The sequence below is a fragment of the Chionomys nivalis genome, chromosome 4, assembly GCF_950005125.1.
Source record: "Chionomys nivalis chromosome 4, mChiNiv1.1, whole genome shotgun sequence".
NCBI lineage: Eukaryota > Metazoa > Chordata > Mammalia > Rodentia > Cricetidae > Chionomys > Chionomys nivalis.
Genome location: NC_080089.1, coordinates 89,657,193 through 89,684,223, shown reverse-complemented (window position 1 = coordinate 89,684,223; position 27,031 = coordinate 89,657,193). Strand labels below are relative to the sequence as shown.

Below are 27,031 nucleotides of genomic sequence, written 5' to 3'. Positions count from 1 at the left end.
AAAGATTACAGACACATGGTACACAGTAGAATAAGTTTTTGTCTTCACAATCAATAGGTGAGATGTTGTTAGCAGTACTAAGAGCATAGTCAAAGGTCTATCATAGCACATGGCTGAAGTCTAATCCAAGCTTTGCTATCAGCTATCGGAGCACCAAGCCAGTTGTTTAACCGTGTTTAATTCCTTAGTCATAAGTCAGGGTAAGAGGCTAGAAATGTTGTTGATTAACAGCTACTAGCACACTGTACATGTGTAAGCAAACAAGACAGCTGCTGGTTATTAACTGGAGGAGGAACTGCTTAGAAAAGTCAGAGCGAGTGAGTCTGTGTGTGTGTGTGTGTGTGTATGTGTGTGTGTGCATGAGCTTAAAATAAGCTTTAAAGATATGTGATTGTTCTGTTTTGTTTTTTGAGACAGGGATTCTATGTGTTGCTTTGGAGCCTGTCCTGGAACTAGCTCTTGTAGACCAGGCTGGCCTCGAACTCACAGAGACTTGCCTGCCTCTGCCTCCCTGGGGCTGGGATTCATCAGTCCTACCTTTAACATACTTGTTTTATTCCAAATCACCAGTTGTTGTTGTTGTGGGGTGTGTGTGTGTGTTAGAAAAAAATAAGATAACGCCAAAATTCAAACTCTGAGTAAGATATACAGTGAGCCTCAGGAGGCCAAGACAGTTTCTGAAAACAGTAAAGAAATGTAGCTTGCTAGGTCAAAGAACCACGATTTCTAATCTAACCTTAGAAAGTGTGAAAGTAGCACCATATACTCAATGAGGTTGGAAATTTAACTCCAGGTTCACCACTGGCCTCCAGTGAGGGAAGTCTGGGTTTCATCCCCACTACTGCCCCCCAAAAGTTACCGTTTGGGAAGCAAATGTTTTTCATCTTTGAAAACTCTAGTGAAGAACTATATCTCAGACTATTAATGAGGTCAACAGCTCATACAAGGAGTATGAGGTTTAATTTGATAAGTTAGCACTTTATAAACATTACTTTTAAAATATAATTCTTTAAAGGTCTATGAAAAAAATTATTTTCATACAAGTAAGAATATTACTTTGGCTAAAAATGTAAAATACTTCTTTTTCCAAGATAGGGTCTTATGTAGCCGAGGCAAGCCAAGAACACACTAGGAAGCCCAGGCTGACCCTGAACTCATGATCCCTCTGCCTTCACCTCTCAAGTACTGGCAGTACCGGCAGGTGCCACCACACACAGCTAAAAAGGTAAGGATGGTGAAACATTCCCCATTTCATTCTAGTAGGTGTCTGTTTAAATTCCTCAGAAAATGTCTTTGTGCCTATTTAAAACTTCTCAAAAAAAGTTTTTCTACTTAAAATTATTTGAACCACAAAAATGTAAAAAAAAATGTATTTTTTTGCAAAAAATCGAATGCACAGAGGTCATAAAATAATTCTCACAGGAACTCAGTCCATTTAAATATGAGAATAAAATAAAACTTTCCACATTTAAGCGTGGTAAATAGCCTCAAGTCCTGCAAAACCCATAAGATTGAACCCAGGCATGTCACAGTTCTATCTCCAACAGGTCGTTGAAACTTTTATGAGTGTTTGTGCTTCTGTATTATTTTTGTGGTACCTTCATCCACAGTTACCCAGACTGGATGAAATTCCGTCATCCATCCTAACTCGCCTCTTTTCATGGCAGCTTCCACCAAAATCATTTTGCCTTGTCTTACTGATTCCGTCTTACCTCTACTATCCAGTTCCTCTCCCTGAACACAGTGACCCAGATTGATTTACAGACCCCACAGGCTACACATGCACCTTCCCTGAGATCTGCTATCCCTGTCATACACACTCCTTGTTCAAGTAGTCTAACACTCTCTTGAAGTCACCAAACCCCAGAGTCAATTGCTATGGCCTAAAATACGAGTCACCAAATATTTACGGTGACCTGCAGAAGACAATTTGGACTCTGAAGGCCATATAGACTCTATCAAAAAATTTATTTCTGCCGGGCTGGTACAAAAGCAGTCACAAACGAGCTAAGCAAGTGTAGGTCCCTGAGTTACAGAACAATGGCCACACAAGACCCATTCATGAATACCTGTCTTATAAAATAAAATCCACGTGGATCAGGCTCACACAAATAATCTCCAGGTACTATCCTATTCAGAACTTAATCTCAGTTCCTGCATGTAGATTCAAGTGTGTCTTCATAATGAGCATCTACTTAACATGTATTTTCTACCTAGGTCCAAACCATTTGCCTTCAAGGCACATTTCCAAAGTCAGCTCTTCCAGATACCAACACGGCAGGAAAATATCATTTATTTCCAGTTATGTCTCACTATCCTTTCCTTCTCCTTACCCATCCAAACATCCATTCTATTCTATGAACCTCATCACGAAAGTCTCCCTAAAACCAGTCTCCATCTTCTCCTTTATAAGCTGAACTCAGGACTTTATCATCTGTACAGGCCCATAGGAGCTTGAAGATAAACAACTAGGTGACTCAACCAATATATGAATTACATCATATCTAAACAGGATATAAAGGCTATTGGGTAGCCTAGGAGAAAAGCCACAGAAGTCTCCTGTAACTTATACCATTCCTCCCTAATCCAATATTTTACTGATCATCACATGCATAGAATTAAATAGAAATTACAATCATTGGAACCATTAACTTTAAGTTATCGGCTGAAATAAAAACTAACAAAATGAAACAGATGCAGGCCCACACCTGAAAACTATGTCTTAGGTCTCCACCTCAGACACATCTTGCTATTTCCAGAGACAGACTCCAATGCAACACTATGAAGCCTTCAGTACCTGCAGCACACAAAGATAAAGACACGCACACACAGACACACACACACACACACACACACACACAGTCACAGCTATCATATATAGCAAACATCTGCAATCACACGCTGACAAAGTCTCTGAAGAACATGTACTTCCGTGTGGCCATGACTATACTCACTAAAGCCTGTGAGTATCGAATAGAACACACAGACAGTGTGAAAACCGAAAACACACCCATTTCCTATTTAACTTTTTTTTTTTTTTTAGCACATTTGCACCAATGAACTGACCACAGTGAACTAAGTTTAAAGAGACAGCTAACAATTTCAGCCTTTCTTGGAAAAAGTAAAGAGACAGTACAGAAACAAGGATCCAGAGTGGTGTGTTTCAATTCCTTCTTACTAAGAAAATGAAACCTGACCATCACTAATAACAAGCCCTTCATGTCTGCACAAGCTGTCACTACTGCCAGGGAGGACGCATCATCAAATAAACCTTTTTTTATGTAAAACTACAGGTATTGCTTTTAAAGCTTTGCTCTCAGGAATATCTAGCCGGTCCGCTGACACATGGCTGACCCTGACTGCACCTAGAGACACTGGACCTTCCTTACTCTTGTCTTTCCTACCAAGTTGAGTCTTCAATACAATGGAACTGAACCACAATGACCTGCCCCAGGACACCCGTGTCTCATAACGTCCCCCTTCTGTCTGTCAGGAACAGATGGCTCCCATACTGCCAACTTTCCAAGACTAAATCTTACGAGTAGGGAAGAAAGGAGGCTCGGAAGGGAAGCATAGGAAAAACCAGGTTCCTCAAATTCAGGGGCTCAGGAACCTAAAAATCAGATTACTTTCAATTAGGTTGCTTATTTACAGGTTATCTATTGCAAATTGAAATCCAAATTTGCTTGTGGTCAGGTTTAAGCTGGTGATTTGAGTACAAGAAATATGTGCTCAGCATTTAATCTAGATATTCTATAATGTGTATATATGTATACACACACACACACACACATATGACAATACTAGATGATGTGGAAAGCTTCACAGTGCACAAGCCATAACATACCTTCCATTCCACAATTCATCTTGCAATAAAAGGTACAAACAAAAAAGCAAAGCTGCTGCTTGGAAGACATCAAATTCTAAGCATGGAAGTTTTAAGTGTGGCACTGGAGCGTCATTATTTCTACTTCTATGTCAAAGCTTATGCCATCCTCACATAGTTTTGCTAAAGAACCACCACCATTATTTTTATCTGTAAATAATATGTACTGAAAAAAAAAAGACTTAAGATGACTTTCCTATACCTATGAGGTAAACGCAACAGGATTTAAAATGATCAGTAACAACACTGTAACAATAGGAAGACACAAAGAGGTTACATAAATGGCACAACTTGGTGTTTTTTTAAGATACATAAGAAGTTTAGGGAAGAGTATAGGTATTTCAAACTAATTAGGAGAATATGGCACTATTCAAATGGCATTGGGGGCTGTGGGATGGCTCAATGGCAAAATGCATGCTTAGGATGTGTATTCCTTTGGATTTCAGTTCAAGTTCAAAAGTAAATAAATGCAAAGAAATTAATGCCTGAAAGGGTCTTTGTTCTTGACAGCACAGGGTCTCTTATCTATCTTGTATTTGTAATTTTACAAGATACTTCTGTTCATAGTTAAACAGAATCCATTTGGTTGTCTCCCTCAATTGTGTACTTAAGTATGATCTCTATCACACTTTTAGCTCAAGATTAAAATGAATTTCACAAAAACGTTAAACTATGCCTTTTTTTACTCATTAGTTCTTATTATAACTCATCGTCTTTAATATAAGATTGGCCCAGCTTGTGATTTTTTTCATGCATAATAAATTTATTTTACATAGAAAAAAAGTTCCTGTTAATGAAAAAATTGAGCATAAGACAACCTTGCTTTTAAGCTGGAGCTTAGAAACAGAGGTTGCTTATCATAGAAACCAGTTATAACTGAGAAAAATATAGTTATTTCAATAATGATTCTTTGTCAGTAAAATAATTCAACATTTAAACTTCAGTTACAAATTCCATCTTTCAAAGTAATACAATACAGATTGAAAAACGCATAGGCTAATTCTCTTACCATTCAGTAAACAAGATAAGCAGATCCTCCTGACTGGCATACTGCGCCATGGCTTCTTTCATTAATCTCACCTTCTGGCCCCCTCCAATACTATTAATCCCATCGCCACCTCTCCACTCTTGCCCTTGACCAAGAACCTACGAATGAAATAAAAAAATTCATCCTGAGAAAAATGCCAATGGTAACAATAGCATAAAAATGTCATAAGAAACATGGATAGTAACCAACTATTTATTTATAATAAAAGCACAATACTAGAGAAAAGAAAACTAATACATAAGCAGGTCATAATTCTTCAATGCCACCCACGACTAATACACCATACCACACACTTCAAAAGTTGACTCTAACCCATAGAAGTGGAATCTGAAAGTATTTCTCATTTTCTCTTATTCTTGTTTTTCAAACTTAAATGAAGAACTTTCTAGCAAGTCCCAATAAAGAAAGATAAATCATACCTTCACAGTATAATTGAAATACTTGGCTGAATTCATAAATCGGTGGAATCCATCATTTTCTTTTGTTGCTACAGTTATAACTAGTAGTTTATCTGCAAAAAATAAAAAAAAAAAGAAGATTCAGCAAGAAGTTAAATGCTATCACCACTCCATGCTATATTATAGTGATTACAAACTTCATCATTTCATGGGGATGCTTTTGATTACTTAATTTAGATAAAACTAAACAAAGAATTACTGAAATAAAGGCATTTCAGGTGAGTTATCCAACGAGGAAGCCATGTAGTAAGAAATTATTTTAACAGCAAATAAAGTTCGTTAGTGGCTCAACGAAAATGGCTTCTGAAGTGAGATTTCAAACACAAGAGAAAAGCTTTCATAAAATGCCTATTTTACCCATAAGGGTTAAACTTTTGTGGCTATCACTTCATCAGCCAGCTTAACCTGTAAACCCTGCCAGATTTGAGGCATATTATGACGTGACCTACTAGCAAGCTCTATCTACTCAGCAGCAGCAATCAGTGGCCTAACTGCAAGTCTAATTCTTAGCCTCTAAAAGAAACGTAACAAATTGAAAGCAGATTTCAGAAAAAGTCTTACTTCTCCTCATACTCATAACATCTTGTACTAGAAATCTTAAAAGTCATTACATTTGTATCCCTTATGTGTTGCTTAGTTTATTAAACAGTAATGGGAACAAAAATTAGCAATGCTAACAATGTCATCAGTAAATATGCACCTTTTAGTGGCTTTTTATAGTGGCTTTTCCGTTCATTCTGTCTAGTATCTCTTCTTAATAGAGGCAGGCAGACTAAGGATTTATTGACAAATATCTATAAAAGCTATTGTAGACAGATGGACAATATTTATCATGCAAAAGGATGTTGGAAAATTCATAAAAGACTCATCCTTTCCAGCAAGAACTAAAGAGTGGGAGCATTTCTGTTTCCAGAATTACGAGCAGTCATGGACTAAAGCAGCCAAACTAACATCTCAACATTATAAGCACCAAGTTATCCCTCTTAATTCTCTGTTGCCTAGAGATACAAGAAAACTGAAAAGGTTCTGCATGGCCTCTAAATCATACACAATCTTTAGTCATAGGATTTATGAAACATAGGAATCGGTTAATAAACTAAGGTAATTCTGCACCTCAAGTTTTAAAAATAACTTACTATAGAAAATCAGTATAATGTAGGTAAAATAAACTCATTATTCAAAACAAATGGAAAAACATTTTCATTAAGACAAGTAACGCATTTTTAGATTTCTGTTAAAAAAGAAGTGTATCTTACAAAATTTTTGGTTTAATAAATAAATGTTGCAAATAAAAATAAAGTCATCTAGTAATTAATGGCGTGAGGATTTGAGTATGGCAGCTTGGATGAGAACGGCCAACACAGACTCATGTGTATTTGAGTGCTTAGTCACCAGGCAGGGAACAGCTGGGGGAAAGATTTGGATCTATAGCCTTGATGGAGGAGGAGTTACTGAGGTGGGCTTTGAAGTTTCAAAAGCTCCTTCCAAGTCCAACATCTGCCTTTGTCTCTCTGTCTCTGTCAGTCTGTCTGCCCCCCCCCGCCCCCGCACGCCCCAGCCCCATCATCTCTCCCTGGTGCCTGAATACCAGGTTGTAAAGCTCTCAGCTGCTGCTCCAGCTCCATGCCTTTCTGTTTCCCACCATGATGATCACGGACTATCTAAAACTGTGAGTGAGTCCCTAATTAAATGCTTTCTTTTGAAGATTTGCCTTCACCATGATTCTTCACAGCAACAGAACAGTAACTAAGATACTGAATAAAGGTATCTTAAAGATATTTTTATATTATTTTTAGAGAACAAAATTTTCCAGGGTTGGAGAGATGGGTAAGTGTGACCTCCTGAGCCGGCTCTCTAGAATCCAAGGAAGGCTGAGTGCAGCAGCAGTACAAGGGTCTGTAATGCCAGCATACTCCACAGGGGAGACACAAGGCACAGACAGGAGAAGCTGCAGAAGCTCTCGGCCAGCAGGCCATATACAGTGGTACCCAGTCTTTGTGTTAAAGATTTGTTTTATTTGCTTTCTGTGTATGGGCGCCCTATCTGCATGTGTGTATATACCACAGGTGTGCCAGCTACCTACCAAGGACAGAGAAGAAGGTTTAGGATCCCCTAAAATTGGAGTTACAGACAGTTAAAACCTGCTGTGTGGATGCTGGAAATAGACAAGTACTCTGTAAGAGCAGCCAGTGCTCTTAACTACTGAGCCATCTTTCTAGCCCAAGACCCAGATTTAAAAAAGTAGAAGGGTGAGGAACAACACCCCAAGGTTTTCCTCTGACTTCCATACTGGAATGCTGTGATATGACTGCTTTCATATGAACACAGGCATCAACAATATATTCATACATATAAACACATAAACTAAATAAATATGAATAAACTTCACTTTTAATATTTAAAACATGGCTTCACTGATTAATAATTTGGCAGGTCACCATTCGCAGTTCATGTTAAAACAGAGCACCAGATCTTAGGAAGATGAAGAGAATACTTTATAAGGGCCTCTTTTTCTATAATGATTTTAAACCATTTTTTTCTACATAAATCAAAAACTGCTACAAGTTCAGAGATTTGACTGAATAGATCATTACATTTACCATTACTAGCATAAATTAATAACAAGAATTTTATCATCTTAATAGGACCCATAATTCAATGTGACCATTAGGAAGATAAAAATGTTAGCAAGCCCAATAAAAAATTCACACGTGACACTATCATTCATATGACAAATAAAGACCCTTATTGTTCCTGTGCTGTTGCTAATAGCCAATGCACAATGACCACAACTGCTGTAAAGGCAGGTGTGTTCTACTATCACCCACAGATAGCTGCCATCTCACCTGTATTTCAGCATCACTATTAAGAGAAATGAACCTAAGTACTTAATATTAGAGAAAGGGAAACAAAGTGCTGGTGTGAACCACTCAAAAACTTTCAACACCCAATTCAAGAACTCAACATAAAGCTGGGCAGTGGTGGCGCACGCCTTTAGTTCCAGCACTCGGGAAGCAGAGGCAGGCGGATCTCTGTGAGTTCGAGGCCAGCCTGGTCTACAACGTGAGTTCCAGGATAGCCAGGGCTGTTACACCTGTTGCACAGAGAAACCTTGTCTCAAAAAACACAACAAACAAACAACAACAAAAAAAAAAAGAACTCAACATAAGGGCAAGAGAGACGACTCAGCAGTCAAGTGCACATACGGTTTTCATACTCTCCTGCTCTCTTCCAACAATTGCACTTACAAATTTATTAGAACAAAAAACTTATGTTCAAATTCTTTCCAACTAGATGGTATTCCAAAAGTCAAGAAGTCCTCAACCATTAACTAAACCACCAGGTTTTTACAGCATTGAGTAGTCAGTGGATTAAGAAACATTTTAAATTTATTATTAATTGATACATAAAATTGCACATATAATGGAGCACAAAAAAATTTCAAACATGTATATATTGCATGTATAAACATTTTGACTAAGTGGATTCAGGGACAAATGATTTTATATATCACACGCATACGTGTACATAATCATTTTCTACAAACACAGCATTATCTGGCATTCACAGGTACAGAGAATAGATTTAAATAGGATAAGTGACTTAGCTAGTGTCACCAAACAAGCTATTTGCAGAGCCAGGAGGAGAATGTCGGAGTCAATCTGTACAGTCCGTCTGTTCCCACTATTTCAGGTGGTCTCATCTGGGAAAGGCCCAAAGAGCAGAAAGCAAACTTTGGAATGTTGTGTGTGCAGAGAAGGAATGGCAAGCCTGGGCTGTCCCTCTTGAGAAGGCCTGCTTGGAGGGCTGGTCCTCGGTGGTGTTTGGAAAGTGGGAGCCCAGGCACTGTCTACAATATTTGCAAGGGGAAAACCCTACTCTGAAGCACTGCTCACTGTACCTAAGTTGCCCATGTAGTGATATTTGTTGACCATCTGATTGTTTTGCTGGGTTTTGTAATTGTGGTAAGGAGTTTGAAAATGTCACAGGCTGTGCTACCCAGATGACCAACATCTCACACATGCTGGCTGCTAGGAACCCTGTCTTGTCTGACTTCACCAGGAAAGACTTGAAGACCTACATGTGACTCTCCACAGATCTCCAAGAGCTGCATTTGCCTGATAAACTCGCAAGTGTGAGGATAACTAGTGTTGAATCCTCAGTCTTCTGGTGCATCCCTGAGAGCTAAGTGTAGGAGGGCCCTGATACCCTCAAGAATGCCAACTGGTTAGTTATATGATTGTCCATCATTTCAAGACTCAGAATTCAGAGAAGACCGCAACTAGATTCCAGGCCCAGAAGTCATGCAGAAGGCAAGCCTGCCCTAGTCACCCATTAAGACTCATTGCCTAACAGAGTAGTTACTATCTCAGGGACAGAATAACAAAATCACTTCTTATAAACAAAAGAAAAAAAAAAGGTAGTCTAAAGAGAAAGTAAGACTTTCCTAGGATCCTGCAGCTACCAGTTTAATAGTAAATTTGGGATACAAGTTACAAAAAAGAAAAATAAGGTTTTTGGTGGGGCTGGAGACATGACCCAGGGGTTAAGACAACTGCTGATAATGCCCTTTTCTGACCCCAGTGAGCACTTGCACACATGGCAAACACCCACAGAAAAACATACATAGAAAAAAATAAATCTTAAAACCTCTTTTCCTAGGTCTTACAGTAGCATTCCGTTGCTAAGTACTGAACCACACAAACAATCTAACAAACTAAAGGCACTGCAGTGTAGGTGGCTAGGGAGGAATTTTTATTTTTTGAAACTGTGAAACTTTTCAGGACAAAAGGGCCTCAAGAGCAATTCCTAACATAAGTTCAAAAGGACAATGGGAGACAAGAGCATGTTTTCACCTGCGCTTCCACTCAGCTGCAAGATGGAAAGATAAAGCGTGTACAAAGAGAAGGGCTAGTAGTCGGAAGAGGCGGTGCCATCACACATCTCTCTTTCTCAACAACCGTCTAAGTGTGGGAAATGCACAAACGAACCAGGAGAAGCTCGCTGCCACAGCAGTGTGCACACTGTGGATGACAGGGTGGACGTCACTAGCCATTTGCAAGAAAGCAAATGATAATCTATCCTAGCAGAAGGCAGTAAGTTCTTTCTGCCAGATCAACTGTTCTGGGAACAGTAGAAGCAGCTGGCAGAAGTTTCAAGCAGTGACAGACATCACTGAAGCCATTACAAGGGCTCTTCCCCAAACACTCCAAACCATGTTTCTATAGACCTATTTCAAGCTAGACTGAACAGATACTAGAATTGAGAACATAAACAGTACATGTATTGGATATACTGTTTCCCTTACAAACCATTTCTTATGGTAATATATGCAGCCATTTGTTTTATGTTTATTATTATAGGTAGCCATATAGTGACTGGAAGACAAAGTAACTTGCACAAACCTGTAGAAGCTTAAAGAGATTTTCAAGCATGCAAGTAGGTCACTTATATTGCAATTAAAATCAAAATTAACATATTTTATAGTAAAAATTATTGCAAGATTAAATCTATAAAACTCTACCCTAACATGAGATGAAATTTTCAATATAAAATATTATTGGCCATGTACTTTATAGCAATGATAACAACCACTAATCACAGAAATTAAAATGAGAAAACCTGGCCATCACACACTGACAAGTTTAGGTAAATTTATGCCCTTGTTGCAACAATATTCACATGCTTAAGAAAAAGATTCATAAAACATAAGCCATATAACTTATTTAATCTGTACAAGATACACTTCATTCCGAAATACTTTATAAGAGTATCTCACCAACATCTGATACTCTAGGCTCATGCTTCTGCTTCTCTTCAATTACTCAGACTTGAATGTTAAAAGAGCCCAACCTCAATTTGATAAACAATGAGAAGAAAAATGAAGGGGATCCACTCCCCCACATCCACAGTAATTCCTTCCCAGAAACACTGAAATAAAAAATTACGTAAGAATTGGATGGTAGCCAAAAACTATATACACAGATCCAAAAAATTCCTTCTGGAGTTTATAATGTGAAAACAAAATTCAGACACCAAAGAATGATGGTGCTAAAGGGGACTGCAATTCAAGCAAGTAAAGCCTGAGTTAAATTTTTAAAATGAACATAAACACAACACAACACAAAACCTGACGAACTTGAACATAGGCTCAAAAAATTCATGCCAAAGCAAGCAAAGAAAACAGCCATGTTAACAAGGCAGGTAACATCTGTCCGCTCCACCCCAGGGGTGAAAATCACAAGACACAGATAAGCTACATAGAGGAGTGGAGTATATGAAGTCTGACCAGAGCAGAAGAGATCTGGAAGTCATTCTATACAGTAATAGCTGAGGGACTGAGAGGTTCTGCTTGGGTAAGAGGGGAAGAAAGAATCAACCACTGTTTGTGGTAACTCATTTCCTTTAAAGGGGGGGACAAGTTTTTTCTGTATAATTTTAGAGAGCTGGCTGTGATGGGAGAGGAGTCATTAACTAAGGAAGATGTGTCAATACCACAAACAATAAAAGGTATCCAAAATCAATGAGCTACAATGCAATTTTCCAGAATTTATGACAGAATATTCTATATCTCCAAATATCTCAAAATGTGAGCACTAAATGTAATTCTAATATCAATGAATTAAAGAGCTGCCATCCACCTACCCCCATAAGAGTATATATTATCCAATTCCAAGGCTTCAGAGGCATCAACAGTCTCCAAAATAGAAAGATGAACCAGCCCATCTGCAGACCAAATGCTTCATCAGAGACTTCCTAAAATCTGGAAGTGGATTATGTAGCTTGTTGAAACACATTTGACCTGTTATTGTTTATTCTGTGTGTTTTTTTACTTTTTTACTTTTACTTTTTTCCCTTTAGTCCCCAGTCCTGTCATGCTCTATCTTGAAGCTGGAACCTAAGGTACTCACTCATCCATCACAGGAAGCCATGTGAGCCACATTTAGCCTTAGCATGGCTTACCAGTCTCAAAATCAGCCCACAGCAAACCCCACAGGAAGTGAGGCAGCTAACCATCTATTATCTAAAATGTGCTCAAACGAAGACAGCCCAAACCACAGATGTCAACACTGACAGATTTTCATCTCCTTCACTGTCCTTTGTCCTGTGGGACATCTCCCTGTTTCTCATACATTCAGAGAAATGATCATGTTACTCTTTCTTGGGACATTGCAGTTCTGGGCCCCCATTCCCACTTCTGTTTTTCTACTCCAAGGGACCATTGAACCCTGATAATTCAGTGCTAGTAATAATAATTTACTAACTAGTTCCTTAATGTCAGGTAAGGCCAGTCTGTTCCATCAGTTGACAATGTCCTTGTCAACTGGTTTATCAACATGTGTCAGAACTACCCAAGGCCTACATAGATGCTGGGTCACAATGCTCTTCAATTAATGTGTACAAGGAACTTCAGAGAAACAAATTTCTGTGCACCAGGAGATACTGATGAGGCTGAATGGGAATCACATTATACAACTAATGACCTAGGTATGCCAGCAAATATCCACAACAAGATGTGTGCAACAAGACAGAGGAGGAGAAGCAATTGAAGAATATTCAGGATTATTCTACAGAAGAAAAAAAAAACACTGGAGGCAGTTCCTGAAAAGGGGGTAAGATTTAGATAATAAGAAATAGAGGCAAGAGAATTCCATCTTCTGCTTTCAAAAAGAAAAGAAATGGTTAAATGTATTGCTGAGAGAAACAGCATCTAGAAGCCAAAGTGAAAAAGGCCATGCAGAGCTCTGAGAAGTACCAGGCTCTGTGTTGGGGGTGGGGAGAAGGCATTTCTGAAAGGTTTGCAAGCGAAGGATACACATTCTGAAGATGTCAGAATTTCACCAGCTGCTTCAGTGTGTGTTGCATTCCACTATGTGGCAGACAGGGTCCTAAAAGCATGGTATTCCAAAGTGAGTAAAAGAGAAAACAAACAACCTCTGCTGCCAGGGGGCAAACACAAAGCACAGCGTTCCAGCTTTCTGCACTAAAGGACATGGGGAGGAAACACAGGGAATCACGGCCGCAGCAACAGTTCGAAGTCATACACGTGGCACACTGAGGTGGAGATCTGATGCTGGGGCAGTGAGCCATGCAGGTAACTGGGGAAGCTTTCTAGTAAAAGGAACAATGGATACAAAGTATGGCATGGTGTCTAGTTTGAAGAAGGACAAGAAAGGCATGCATATGGCCAAAAGCCATCAAGAAGGAGAAGCTGTGACACATGCAAAACTCAGACCTGCTCCTAAATTGCACAGGGACTCACAGAGCACTGCAGATTTTAACCTTGATATGGGAAGCTATCAGAATTTTGGGGAAAGGGATAACATAACAGATTTCAAGATCAGCATCTGCTAATAGCAATACTAACAATGTCTACTTACTATTCATCAAATCCAACTATTAATGCTCTCTAGTTTACATCAAATACACTGCCCTAAATAAGATGTATTTGAACTGACTGAATCCCAGATTTGGGTCCAGACAATCTGGCTCTGGAGACCATGCAATTAGTACTATGCAAGAGAGCTTTCTCATCATCTGACTAAAGTTTAACAGGATTGGTTGGCTTCGCTGAAAAAGCAAGGATAAATTCAGGCACTGCTGGCTAGGAGAGGGTCTACAGGAACACTCGAGACTAGAGGTCATGATGGAAACCAACGAGTAGCAGTGAAGGAAGTGAAAAGCAACCAATCTGGTGTGTTTTGAACTAACTGGTATTTTACATGGAGTTTGTGAGGAAGGGAGGGAAGAAGGAATTCCCAATTATTTAAGATGACTTGACCAGAACACAAGTCTACTGCATGGGTAAAACAGTAAGCAAATGTTTAAGTGAAACCTATTTACGGTGACAATGTAGATCCTAAAAGAACCTAAATGTTACTTTCTCCCTCTGGAAGGCAACATTGCCAGAATAGCTTCTCTTGCACTGATATTTGCTGTTCCCAGGAAAATCATGAACAGAAACTAAGAAGAAACCTAAATGTGTTAATATGGGTTTTTACTACCCTGTATGAAAGGTGGTGACTGAGCTCATCCCAGCACCAAAAGCTTTCTGCCCTTCACATTAGTTCTAATTTCACCAGACTTGGACAGTCGGTATGCAGGGACTTATCCTCATTTTAAACTAATCTGTAGACTAAACAAGTCATTGGTGTACATTCCCACGTAAGTGCACCCTTGCTGAAACAATTTTTACAAGGTTTGGAATACATACATTGAAACACGCCTGGGAAAGGATATGCTGTTGGCAAAACCACTGATGAGGATCCTCACAATGAAACGATCATCCAGCTAGCCCTCCTCTCCCTGGTCCCCCATTCTTGCCCTGTATTCTGTGCAGTCATATTCAATTAGTTTCTTGCTACAAAATAATAGAAATAAGTGGCAGGCCACGTAGCTGTTTAAACACTGGGATTACTCCAGAAGAACACAGCAAGGCACTAATCAGTCACAAAGATAACACACATTTAAAGCAGATGTTTGTAAAATAGCTCTTTGAATGCAATCCAACCTCTGTGTATAAATCCACACAAGGCACTCATGTATAAATCCCAGAGGCACTGGTCAGTGTATCTGAGCAGTCAGCAATTCTTGTAGGGCACTTGTGGAGCAGGAGATGGGGTCATCCTCACTCTTGATGAGAGCGTAACCAGTATTCTATGCGACCAGTTTCTGACCAGCATCCTCAGAATGGCAAGCACTCCAAACATCTCTTACAATGCAGGGTCACTCTGCCCAGTACTTCAAAGCTTCATGCTATTACTACTCATCCATGTCTGACATCTACAGCCAAGAAGCAGTGTTAGCCATGAGTATTTCCTTGGAATTGCTGACCTCTTCCAGTGAGCCCCGAATGCTCTTAATTCCAAGATTTCTCAAAGAAGAAACTCACATGTCTGTCTGGTGCTTGGGAAGGAAGTCAAATCCCCTGGGATTGGAAGTTACAGATGGCTGTAGTCCGCCATGGGGGCACCAGAAATCACACCAGGCATCCTCTGTAAGAGTCATTTCTATTCTCCTAACTGCTGAGCTATCTCTCCAGTCCCTTGGAATTACAAATTAATCAAGAAAATGTTTATACCTTTGAAAGTACCTTTAAACATACTGTAGACAAACTACCATTGTTACTATTTAACCCACATCATTAAAAAAATTCTTTTAAGGTTTGTTTTTAGTTTTAACAGGGGGTGGGGTAAGTGCATGTGAGTGCAGGGGCCCACAGAGCCAGAGCATCTGCTGTGCTAGAGTCGGAGCTACAGTCAGACTGAGTGGATTGATGTGGGAATTGAACTCACGACCTCTGCATACTCCTAACTGCCGGGCCATCTCTCCAATCATGAACCGACTCTTTCCACCAGCCCGTCACCAAGAAAACTACTTTCTGAATCATTCAGAATAATGTGACGGCTACTATCAACTGTCAACCGGATGAGATCCAAAATCACCTGAGAGATTAACTAGGCTGAGGTAGAAAGACCCAACCACGTGGACAGCACCATCCCCTGGCCTGGGATCCTGGACTATACAAAAAGGAGGATGTGAGCTGCCCAAAAGAATTTATCACACTCTACTTCCTGACTGTAAACACAACACGTGACCAGGTCCCTCAAGCTATTGCCACTGTGGCATCCCCACCAACGGCACTGTAACTGGAAAAACCTTACCTGCTTTTATCAGAGTATTGTACCACAGCCACTGAGAGTGAGGAGTGTGTAGAAAAAGTTTTCCCTTCTTCACAGAGTAGAAAATTATGCAATACAATGAATTCCCTTGTCTATTAGCAGAGCTGCCTAGTACTAACTTCACGGTCCAGCTGCATCCATCTATTCTCCACTGATGCCTCTCAACACCATTTTGTTCTCTTCTTCCTCTTCCTTCCAGTCTCTTTTCCAGCTATTTCTCACCTTTTGTCCCTTACTGACAGCTAGGGCTAACACTTACCGACAACACCTCTAAACACCCTTTTAAAATTGCTTGAGCTGCATGTTTAGTAGAAAAGACTATCAGGCACTGCAAAGCAACCCCGAGAACTAAAGGATAGGAGGAAAAGATTCCCAGGGAACATAAATACCCAGCGTATTCCTTAAACTGAAACATACAAAGCAAAGCCTGTCTTTAAACAAATTTAATTTGTAAAAGATAATAAATAAGTAAATAAAAAGATAAATTCAAAATAAAGTTTCTAATTAGTGTACTGCAATAGAGTATGAGGGATGAGGGAGGAGTCTTGGCCAGTAGCATGCTAATCGGGCATCCAATCAAATATGTTATCACACTGGAACACACTCAGCTGACTCAGCGGAACCTCAGCACTGATCTTAGAGCCCTGGAGCGAGCCTCCCCCGCTTATTTCCATTTCCCTCGCTGGGACTGTACAAGTTTCCAGGGAACCTAATTTCTCAGTTCTAAAACTAAAGCTCTGCAGAATGCTGTGTCCCAAAGTCACAGGGTCAATGACCTACAGCAGCTGTTCCAGATACTCCTGGAGTTTTACACTCCAAATCCTCTTGCAGAATTGCAGAATCCTGTTTCAGCAGTCAGCTTTTCAGTCCCAGCACACCACTAAATTAAGCCCTCGGATAATATTGCAGGGACAAAAAGGCTAAACACTTTAGTAAGTGATTACTAAAACAGTCACCAATGGCTCTCAGAAAGTTCTAGTCTACATCCACATCAGAAGATAAGTTAGAGCAGACAGAGTGCATTTTTACTCTGTAACGACTGAAGAAAATTTAAACATTTAACATGTCATTTATGTGTGAACTGTAGAGATGCCTTACATCCTATGTTCTTCTCTCATGTTCATGTGCAACCTGCCTGTAAGGTCTATCAGCATAACTGGCCCAGGCTCCCTTGGCCACCTCTCCTATTCTGACACCACCACCTCCTGCCTTGGCCACGAGAACCTATATTCTAAAAGACCACACAGCAATCACTGCAACCTCATCAATCAGTTCTTTACACTGTCGTCAGAAAGGTGGCCTGACAAGTCACACAAATGTTCTCTTTCCTCTCAGAAAAGTTCAGCAGTTTTTCTCTTGTTTTCAGTAAAGTTCAGACTCTTTGCCACTGTGTTTCTTCCCTACCTGTCTGTCGGCCTGAACTCTTTTTCTTTTTTTTTATTTTAGTATTATTTATTGTATGTATATGGTGCTCTATCTGCATATATATCACATGGCAGAAGAGGGCATCAGAGCCCTTTTTAAATGGCTGGGAGCCACCATGTGGTTCCTGGGAACTGCGCTCAGGACCTCCGGAAGAGCAGCCAGTGCTCTTAACTGCTGAGTTGTACCTCTCCAGCTCTGGTTATGAACTCTGGGTACCACCCACCGCAAGCGTACTGGTCTGGCTATTCTGCAGACACACCCTGGGCTCAAGAAGCTGTTACTTAAGCTCTGCTGCTGCAGCCTCCTCTCCAGAAACAATGCATCCCCCAGCCCACTTAGAACACAAATATAGAACAAAGCCTCGAGGAGACCTAAAATGATTATTTCCAACTCGATCATTCTTATACCAGATCTCTCTCTCTCTCTCTCTCTCTCTCTCTCTCTCTCTCTCTCTCCCCTCCCCCTTGGGATTCACATTCATTGATATAATTCTTTACTGCACTTCCTAAACTAGACAGTGAATTCCAGTAAAATAATATGACATCTCACAGGGAAAAAAAAAATGAAGGGAAGAAAAAAAACTCTTATTCTGATAAATAGGAAGTAAAGAAATCCCTACAAATTCAAGAAATAAATCAGTAGTTATGGTATTAGCAGAGCTGCCATGATTCACTACAAAAGTGAGGGTCAGTTGACAATACACACAGCTTTCTGCTATGCACTTAGATACATGACACAGGAAAAAAAGTTCATACTCCACAACACATCCTTCTTTTACAAATAACATGCAAGTAAGTAAAAATGGAGAACAAAGTGTATTTTCAGTAGTATTACTACAAAATTAGTTGTACTAACACATCACATTAAATGATGTATTTGTCCAACAGTGAGCAGTAACAAAGGCAGTCTGGAGCAACCCCTTCACAGTCAAAATGTTACATAAAACCATAACCTGAGAGCAAACAAACCCTGTAAGAAATACTTAGAGAACAATGAGCAATGTTTTAAAGCAAGGCATAATACAAAATTGCCTTCAAATGCTTGTCAACACTGATACAAAACACATGAAAGTACATCAACAGGAAAAATATCACAATATTCTGCTTATTACTTGATAGTTGGATCACACACATATTTAATTTACTCTCAACTGTACTTTCAGTTACTGAAATCCATTTCACTGTGAGAAAAAAAACACAGTTTTAAGTAAAGACATGATATGTATATTGATCAATCTTCATGATTCTCTTGGTGCTCTGATGCCTCTTACTTTTGAACATGCTACACATGAAAGCCTGCACTCACTGACACATGGCGTCAAAACAAATCCAGACCCACTAATTTGTCTTCCCTTCAGTAAAAATGAAAGCTGGGTCCAGTGAGTTAAGACGGCTACCAGCTCCAGGACCTAGCACCACACAGGCCACGCCCACTTAACTCCAGGCTCAGGACATTCTACTAACTCTTCTTTTCTCTGCTGGCAACTGCACTCAAGAACAAATCTCCACCCCACGGGTGTACATATAGCTAAAAACAAACAGATCTTAGGTTAAAGAAAGCAAATAGGTTTTAAATGCATCTTCTAAATACATACATATCGGTGCATGCACACACACCCCCACACACAAAGTCACAAAGCGCATGCATATCGGTGCATGCATACCCCCCATACGCAAAGCCACAAAGCACAAGCATATAAGTGCATGCATACACCCCCCACACACAAAATCACAAAGCACATGCATATCAGTGCATGCATACCCCCCACACACAAAGCCATAAAGTTGCAACTGCCATGCAGCTGACTAAACGTGTATAATCCTTAAATGTAAGTCATTAATTCATTTTGAGTGGCTTGAGAGAACATGACACATACGCACAATGGAATGTTCCTCAGCCATAAACGAGTTAAAGGGCCAGCAGTGGTGGTGTAGACATTTAATTCCAGCATTTGGCAAGCAGAGGCAGTTGGATCTCTGAGTTAGAGGCCAGCCTGATCTACACAGTGAGTTCCGGGACAGGAACCAGGAGAAACCCAAAAGTATTGGGGGGGGGGGGAGTTAAAGAATCACAGTGACGAAATGGGGATCATTTAGTTAACTGAAAAGAGCCTGCACAGAAAGGCAAAAGGCATGACTCCACTCATACATGGATCTAAAATAATCTCTTAGACCCTGAAAATAGAATCATAGTTACCAGAAGCTAGGGAGAGGCTACTCAGTGTCTACTTAGCAAGAGAGAGAAAACAGCAAGCAGTTCTGGCTGCTGCTGCTGCTGCTGCTGCTGCTGCTGCTGGCTAGTGAGGCAGCACATTTCAAAGGTCCTTTGCTCCATCCAGTACTTCCAGTTTCCTGAGCACTTGGAGGCAAAGTCAAGTCCCTTCCTCCTAATCAATGAGACAGAATTTTTCTGTTATCTCATGACCCTTCTCAAATTCCTGAGAAAGGCCAGATCCCGCCTCAGAAATGTAAATGGAGTTGCTAAGTATTTGCTAAAATCTAACAAAAGTTACTCTGTAAAAAGGACACAGTGGAAAATTAAATAAACAGCTGAAAATCAGACACTGTATAACTGTAACTAGAGATAAGCTGTGCCACACTCTCCCTGCCCTGTGTCCTGAGCGAAAGAAGCTCTGGCGTGTTTCAGTCAGTTGACCTGTGTCCCTCTCTCCCCTTCCCCATCTCCCTTCCCCTCCCCTCCTCTCCCACCCTTCCTTCTCTCTCCCCCCACCAAGAGAAGAAAAACATTTCAGTTAAAATTCCCTGATTCTGAAAAACCTCACACTATCTGACTTTTCTGAAACCCCCTAAGCGGGAGAGATTTGACTCTGCAGCCCAGAGTATGGTGGAGACAGCTGGGAGGAGAGGTCAGGAACAGAGATAATGAACCAGATCTAGTAGACCTCCTGGAGAAGGGATTTCTGAGAAACAGCAGCAAAGATGAATTGAGACAGTGACGGCTTCAGATTATTTATTTAAAGCGCTGCCTGAGACCTTTAATAACTTGTGCGTATTCTTCTACTGAAGTTTAGAAAAGCGGGAATGACAGGGCAATAATGGCTGAAACAACATCTGAGCGCCTGGAATAATCAGGGGAGCCTGCAGGGCTCAGGAGGGGAGAGGGGAATCAGATTCATGAGCATTGGTTCCAAGGAAATCTGGGCTTAGAAAGGAAAAAAAAAAATGAAGAGGAAAAAATAGTATAACAGAAAAATGAAGGAAAAGTTAACTTTTGAAACTGAGTAATAAGAATCACCAAAAAGACAGTATCCACACTGTTAAATGTATTATTTATTACCTTTGAGTCCCTAGGAAAATATTGTCTTTACATCTTAGTTTGTTAAAAACCCACTGAATCCTGTATTTCTCCTATTATCGGAACATAAGAGTAATTCCACTGTTTTAGGCTCCAACTTAAAAATACTAACTAGAATTATATTTCTTAAGATGGCACAAAATAGCACAAATTGGGCAATTTCTATTTGTAGGCATGCTTCTTTTATAGGTATTATTATATTTGATATTAAATAATTGCCTAGGTCTCATTATTACTGTTATAGAACTATGATAATTCAGAGGTTAAGAAGCTTTTGCAGAGGATAATGAGCTAACGTGTGACATCTTAAGTCTCTGTTTTCTTTCAAAAGCGTTATCCTCTAAACTAGAGCCCTACACTTTCTACACCATCTGTCACTCACAGTTACTATGCTAACCGTTTGTAAAGCCTTTGGCTTTCAAGTACATCATGTATCCCAGTATCAGAGGCAACATCCTAGGTACTTTAAACTCACCATTTGGAATCTATCAGTGCTTTGTGGCTATTCTCAGAAAGCAAGCACTCTTCCGTACTCCTTCTACGGTTCTCTCAGTATTTCAGAATAAAGTAATACCGTCCTTAAATTCATTGTAATGTTCAAGAGATTGAAAATGGAATTAATACAGCTATTAAGGCCATTCACAGCAGAGCAGACTTAGAAGTACCAAGAGACATGTGAATCAGCGTCCTGTACACCGCAGAACATCCACACTTCTTTATCTCCACTATTCATGGAAGCAGTCAGCTAATTTCCTTCATAAATGTATGTGCGTGTGCACGTAGTGCATACGTGTGTGTCTGTCTAACATGGTCTAGCAACAACAGCTGGAAGAATCCATCCGATATGGTCAATATAAATGCCATGGCATCACTTAGCATAACCTAGATAAAACCCTACAGTGAAACTGTCCAAAATATATTTCTACTTTGGATAGAATTTAGGGTTTAGGTTACATAATCAAAATACCTCCAATGCCAGTGCCTATCAACAGCTTCTGATAACATTTTTCTTAATTGGCTGCACCCTTTCAGATCATATGTTTTGTAATTTCTTCCACACTTCAAAGAGATTTCTCTGCCTCTCCTCCATCACCTCTTTGCATGAGTATTTTTCAAAAGGTTTTCCTAACTCAAAAGTACTCCTCAATCAATTCACATGTGGGACTACTGAAAAAAACACATGTCTTACATGTTTGTTTACTTTCATTTTCAGTCTTTGGAACTGGACACAGGTCCTTGAACAGGCCGGTCAAGCATTGTTATCACTGAGCTGCTCACACTGGCCTATAAGAGTTCAAGCCTGGTTAGAAGAAAGGAAATGCATTATCAGTGATGGGTTGGGTTTTTTTGTTTTGCTTTGTTTTGTTTTTTGTTAGTGCATGTTTTAAAACATTCATACTTCAGCTAGGAGCACCTAATCCCACCAACATCATCATAAGCCACACAAGCACCTCAGTCAGGTAACGGAGTCATTAACTGATGTATATGATGGACTTGGCTACTTAAGACCTGATACCCAGTAGCGGAAAATGATTGCACTTAAGAGCATATAAACTATCAAAGTATGCAACACTTAAAAAGATAAAGATTAGTTAATTAGTGGCTGGGAAGAGGGCTCAGTAGATAAAGGGCTTGCCCCCAACCTTGAGGACCAGAATTTGAATACTCAGTATCCATATTAAAAACTGAGTGGATATGGCACACTAATAATCTCAGTACAAGGAAGAAGATAGGGAAAATCCTAGGGGCAAGCTGGCTGGCTAAAATACTAAAGCACTGAGTTCAGGGAGAGAGCTCAATAAGTAAAAGTGCAGAGGGATCTAGGATGATACCCAGCCTCAATCTATGTCCTTCACACACATGTACATACACGCTCATGTGTACCCACATTCACATGAACTCACACATGTGTAAATGTACATGCACACCTGTGCATAAAAGTTTATCATTTAATAAACCAGATATTTCTTTAATACATAATATATTAGACAAATAATTGTTAATGTTTATCTGCTCATTTAACAAGTCATAGTTAATTTCCCAGTACTTAAGACTAATGCTTTTTTGCAATTTGAGAGTATCATAACAAAGGTAATTTTGTTTTTTCAATTTACATTCTTTTCTTCTACCTGTCTTGTTTGAACTTCTTCTGTTAATTTACCTAAAGTCATTTTAGAGAGATGGGAGTTTAGCTCAGTGGTAGAGCGCTTGCCTAGCAAGAACAAGACCCTAAGTTTGGTCCCTAACTGTGGGAGGTGGGTGTGGTCCTTTTGGAAACAGCCGATAAAACATTCCCAAAAGAAGATTAAAAAAAAAAAAAAAATCTCCTAGGATTATCAGTAAGATTGTGCCACTCACTAGATAACATTCTGTTCTGGAAGGACAAACACAAGAACAAACACAGCTGAGACAGCAGTCCAGAACATATCAGGGAAAGCATGCTCACATGTCACTCCATTCTAAAGGCTTAAGGGTGATCTCTGTAGCTAACAGCACATGCGAGCATGCACGTACACGTGTGGGTGCAGACACATAGGTGAACACACGCACATACATTCCTGCACTTTTCTTCTATAACGTGATTTCTTTTAAACTTATGGTTCTGTCTCACTAAATGTCATATTTGAAAACTACAGGACAAATTAACTATTTCTGTAACAAACTGAAGAAGGCCAATTTTAAATAGCATACACTATATAGGGTTACTTTTAACATTCCACGGTTACCAGCATCCGCCCTTGTTGATTTATACAGTTTAAATAGGAAGGAGCAACAGAATATACAGTTCTTTTAAAACTGCTTTGCAATATTTAAATGACTGGCTTCTCTGACTCCTCTGAGAAGACAGAAAATAGCTTCATACAAACACTAGACTGTTTTTCTCTCAGGGAACATTTGTGATATTTTAAAATGTAAATTGAATTCTAGTAACTGTTGCCATTATTATCTTACCTCTAAAGCAAAAACTCATTAAGAAAAAGCCACATCAAGTTTCAGTCAAATCCCATGTGAGCTACAGTAACTAAGAGCAAACACAGATTTCAAAAGACAAGACCACTATGCATCTCTGTCCTCTTTTGCCTAATCAAGTAACAGTAAGTTTCCCAAAACCTTTTTTCTGATTCTGGCAGTACTTGGTTTCTGCCACTCATCCTACATTTAGAATTCAAGAAGTATCACGTATCAACGAGGGAACGATCATACACTGCAAATCAAGTTTGCTGGGGGCCGGGGGCTCGGCTGCAGAACCAAGGGACCTTAGATCCCTGCCTCCTGGCGCCAGCTGTCTACACTCTTTCCAATGATTTATCCTGACGGGTCTTTGATTTCCTATCATGATTTCTGTCATTTCAGTGTAGAAAAGAACTGCACCTATGGTGGGTTTGCTTGTGCTACTTTTTTCTTCCCTCCACATAAAGCAACAAAACAGCATTTAATGAATATCTGAGCCCTGAAATATTGTTGTATCTAGAGTATTGAACAATGGGTCCTGTGGTACTGTTAGCTACCAACAGAAAGTATTATTAGGGGAAAAATAGTTCAGTTAATTAAATTAGTGTTTAGTAAACTAGGGAATCACAAAAGCCATTGCAGATCACTGCTCAAAACCAAGAATTACAGCACGACAGAAGCGTTAGTTTACCATCCCCTTGAAGAATATTTAGGCAGCACAAACTAGCCTTGTAGGGTTTTGTAAAAAGGACACAGCTGTGTGGATAGGGAAGGGGTTTGATCTGGGAAAAGTTGGTGAAGATGAATATAATCAAAATATGTACAGACTCGAAACTCTCAAAGAACTAATAAAGAAAACAGGAACTACATATGTAAAACAAATAAGTAAGTAAATAAATAAAAACAGTCTTCCTCCTGCTGAAGAAAATGGACCGCTAACTGGGTAGGGTTATGTTAGTAACGTGTTGCCAAGAGGTCCCAAATATGACATCCACTAAAAAGATTCTACCTTGAATGTCACGGACTCCTACCTTGGATACAGCTGTCTGTGAAACACTGTGCTGGGGAAAACTAGGAGATAAAACATTAGCCAAACAAAGTTAGGCAAGGGTTTTTGGAACCCAGGCTGTGCCAGGAGCAGGAGGCTCTGAGGACGCCGAGGTAAGAAAACACTGAGAACTCTGTCTGCTGTGTATGTCTGTTCATTGCTTTGCTTTGGTGATGTTCCAGACTCGGGTTTGGTTTTGTTTTGCCCTTGGTTACCTAGTAAAGTCACTGTTTGAAAAATTCCAACCTAGTCTAAACTAAACTAAGAAGAAAAAGAGAACTGTCCTCTAGAAGGGGCCGGCAGGAACGAGTAGGGCCTGGATTAGCAGGCCATTCTGGTCACAGCCACAGTGCCCTGGCAGCCAGGAAATACCAGCATGGCTGGAAGGGGAGCTGGGACCTCTGAAGACAAGAGGCCTCAGAGCTGGCCTGGGCACGACTGGAAAAACCCAAACAAACAACCAGCAGGCGCTGGGCACCAGGGCTTGCAAGAGTTCCTGGGACAGTGGGTTAGCCAGGTCATTTGGGTTTTCAAAGATGTGATTTAAATAACAGTTTGCAAAATTTTTCAAGACAAAATAGCTGCTGGTGTTTACCATACTTACAGAAGCAAGAAGAGTTTTTAAATGCTTGAGGAACTGTGAGAGACTCAATCTAGAACACCGAAAATAGGAGGCATGCATGGTGACACAGGACTATAACCAGCATTAAGGAGAGAGAGGCAAGAGGATTGGCAGTTTAGACCATCCTGGGCTATATGAGTGAGACGCTACCATGAAAAAAGGAGAAGTACCTAATAACTGACTCCCCTCTGTGGGATAGGTATTAAGTAATTAGCACCCTAAAACCATATACAAATTATAGTTCCAAGCTAACTAAACTAAAGTCAGGGGCAGAGATGTGCCCTGGGCTCAATAAATAACCAATACAACAAATGAGATGTAATTTTAACTCTGGCCTCCGTAAGAAATTCACCCTAGTTTGACAGAAATACCTCCTGACAAGTTCACATTTAGCCCCACATATTACTGTATGCTAACTAAAAATCAACACGGGGCAGGGCTGTTTGTAGTGATAATCATGTGCATAAAAACTGAAATGTGGTGGTTGGTTGACTTGCATCTCTGGTGAAGAGTCTTAAGTATAGCTGTCTATCAGGAACAAAAATCTACAGGCAGACAGAAAGGCTACTCCAAGGCAAGAGCTCTCCCATCCTGGCAATGAGGGATTGTCCCTGTCACTCAGAAACTTGCACAGATGCTGGCTTTGTTTTATGAGAAGTGGCGATCAAAAAGAGCAGCGAAAGGAAAGATTTCAGTGTTGGCTAAGCTTGACATAATGAGTAAAGATGCCCAAGGCCTCCTTATATAGATGTCTCACCGGCTGGGCTACAGACCAGGCATTAAGTTAAAGTTCGGGTAGCAAGTACAGAAATTCTATGGAGGACTAACAAACTGAGTCACCATAAGCCACTGTGCCCATAACATCATCTCCTTTAAGAACTCTAAGAAAATTCACGTTAATGGGAAGGCAACACTCTCAGGACTACGAGGAAACTTGCAAGTCATGAACCAAAGAGGCAAGTGTGTAAATGCTCTGGCTTGAACTGATTTTTAAAATGAAAATACTCATAATGCTAAAGAAAGAAAAAATACACTTCTGCATGAAAATAATGCATCTCCAATCTAAGTGAAGTTATCCTGAATGAAAAATATTAAAACTTAGATGAAATTACTATACATTAAATTATAAATTGCATTTTCACATAAACAGTAACTCATCTGAAGTTACATTTTGAAATCATGAAGGGTCCCAAGTATAAAACGCATCCTTGTGAGACAAAGAGTAGGGTAATAATTTAACAGAGCTCCACTGAACGTCAGCAATGGCTTAACAAAGCAAGCTTTCAGGGCAGCTTCAGGACAGCCACACTGCCCATCTTCCACTACTCTGAGTAACTATTTGGGGCTAACTACAATCTCAATAACTTTGGGAAACACTCCTGTATAATGTGTTCACGGAGGGAAAAAAGTAAAATACAAACACAAAATAGTTGAAGTCACCTGAAAAGACACCACATTCTCCGTTCAGGCTGATTTACTGTCACAGTTACTAGAGACTAAAAATTCTGAATGACAAATGTACTAATTATTTCATTCAAAGAATTAAGCCAAAGTTCATCACCAAGGTCCTTGAACAAGTTTCTAGAATATAAATA

The 27,031-nt window shown here is 39.8% G+C and overlaps 1 protein-coding gene across 2 annotated transcripts in view; it reads right to left on the bottom strand.

The window, feature by feature from the left end:
• The window catches only part of Plod2 (procollagen-lysine,2-oxoglutarate 5-dioxygenase 2), a 62,969-nt gene that overhangs the window by 31,379 nt on the left and 4,559 nt on the right, over positions 1-27,031 (bottom strand). For both annotated transcript variants that reach the window (XM_057768185.1, XM_057768186.1), the window contains exons 2-3: positions 5,354-5,445; positions 4,896-5,032 (exon numbers count right to left, since the gene is read on the bottom strand). In XM_057768185.1, the coding sequence (XP_057624168.1) occupies positions 4,896-5,032; positions 5,354-5,445 (229 nt within the window). The remainder of the gene's footprint in view (positions 1-4,895; positions 5,033-5,353; positions 5,446-27,031) is intronic.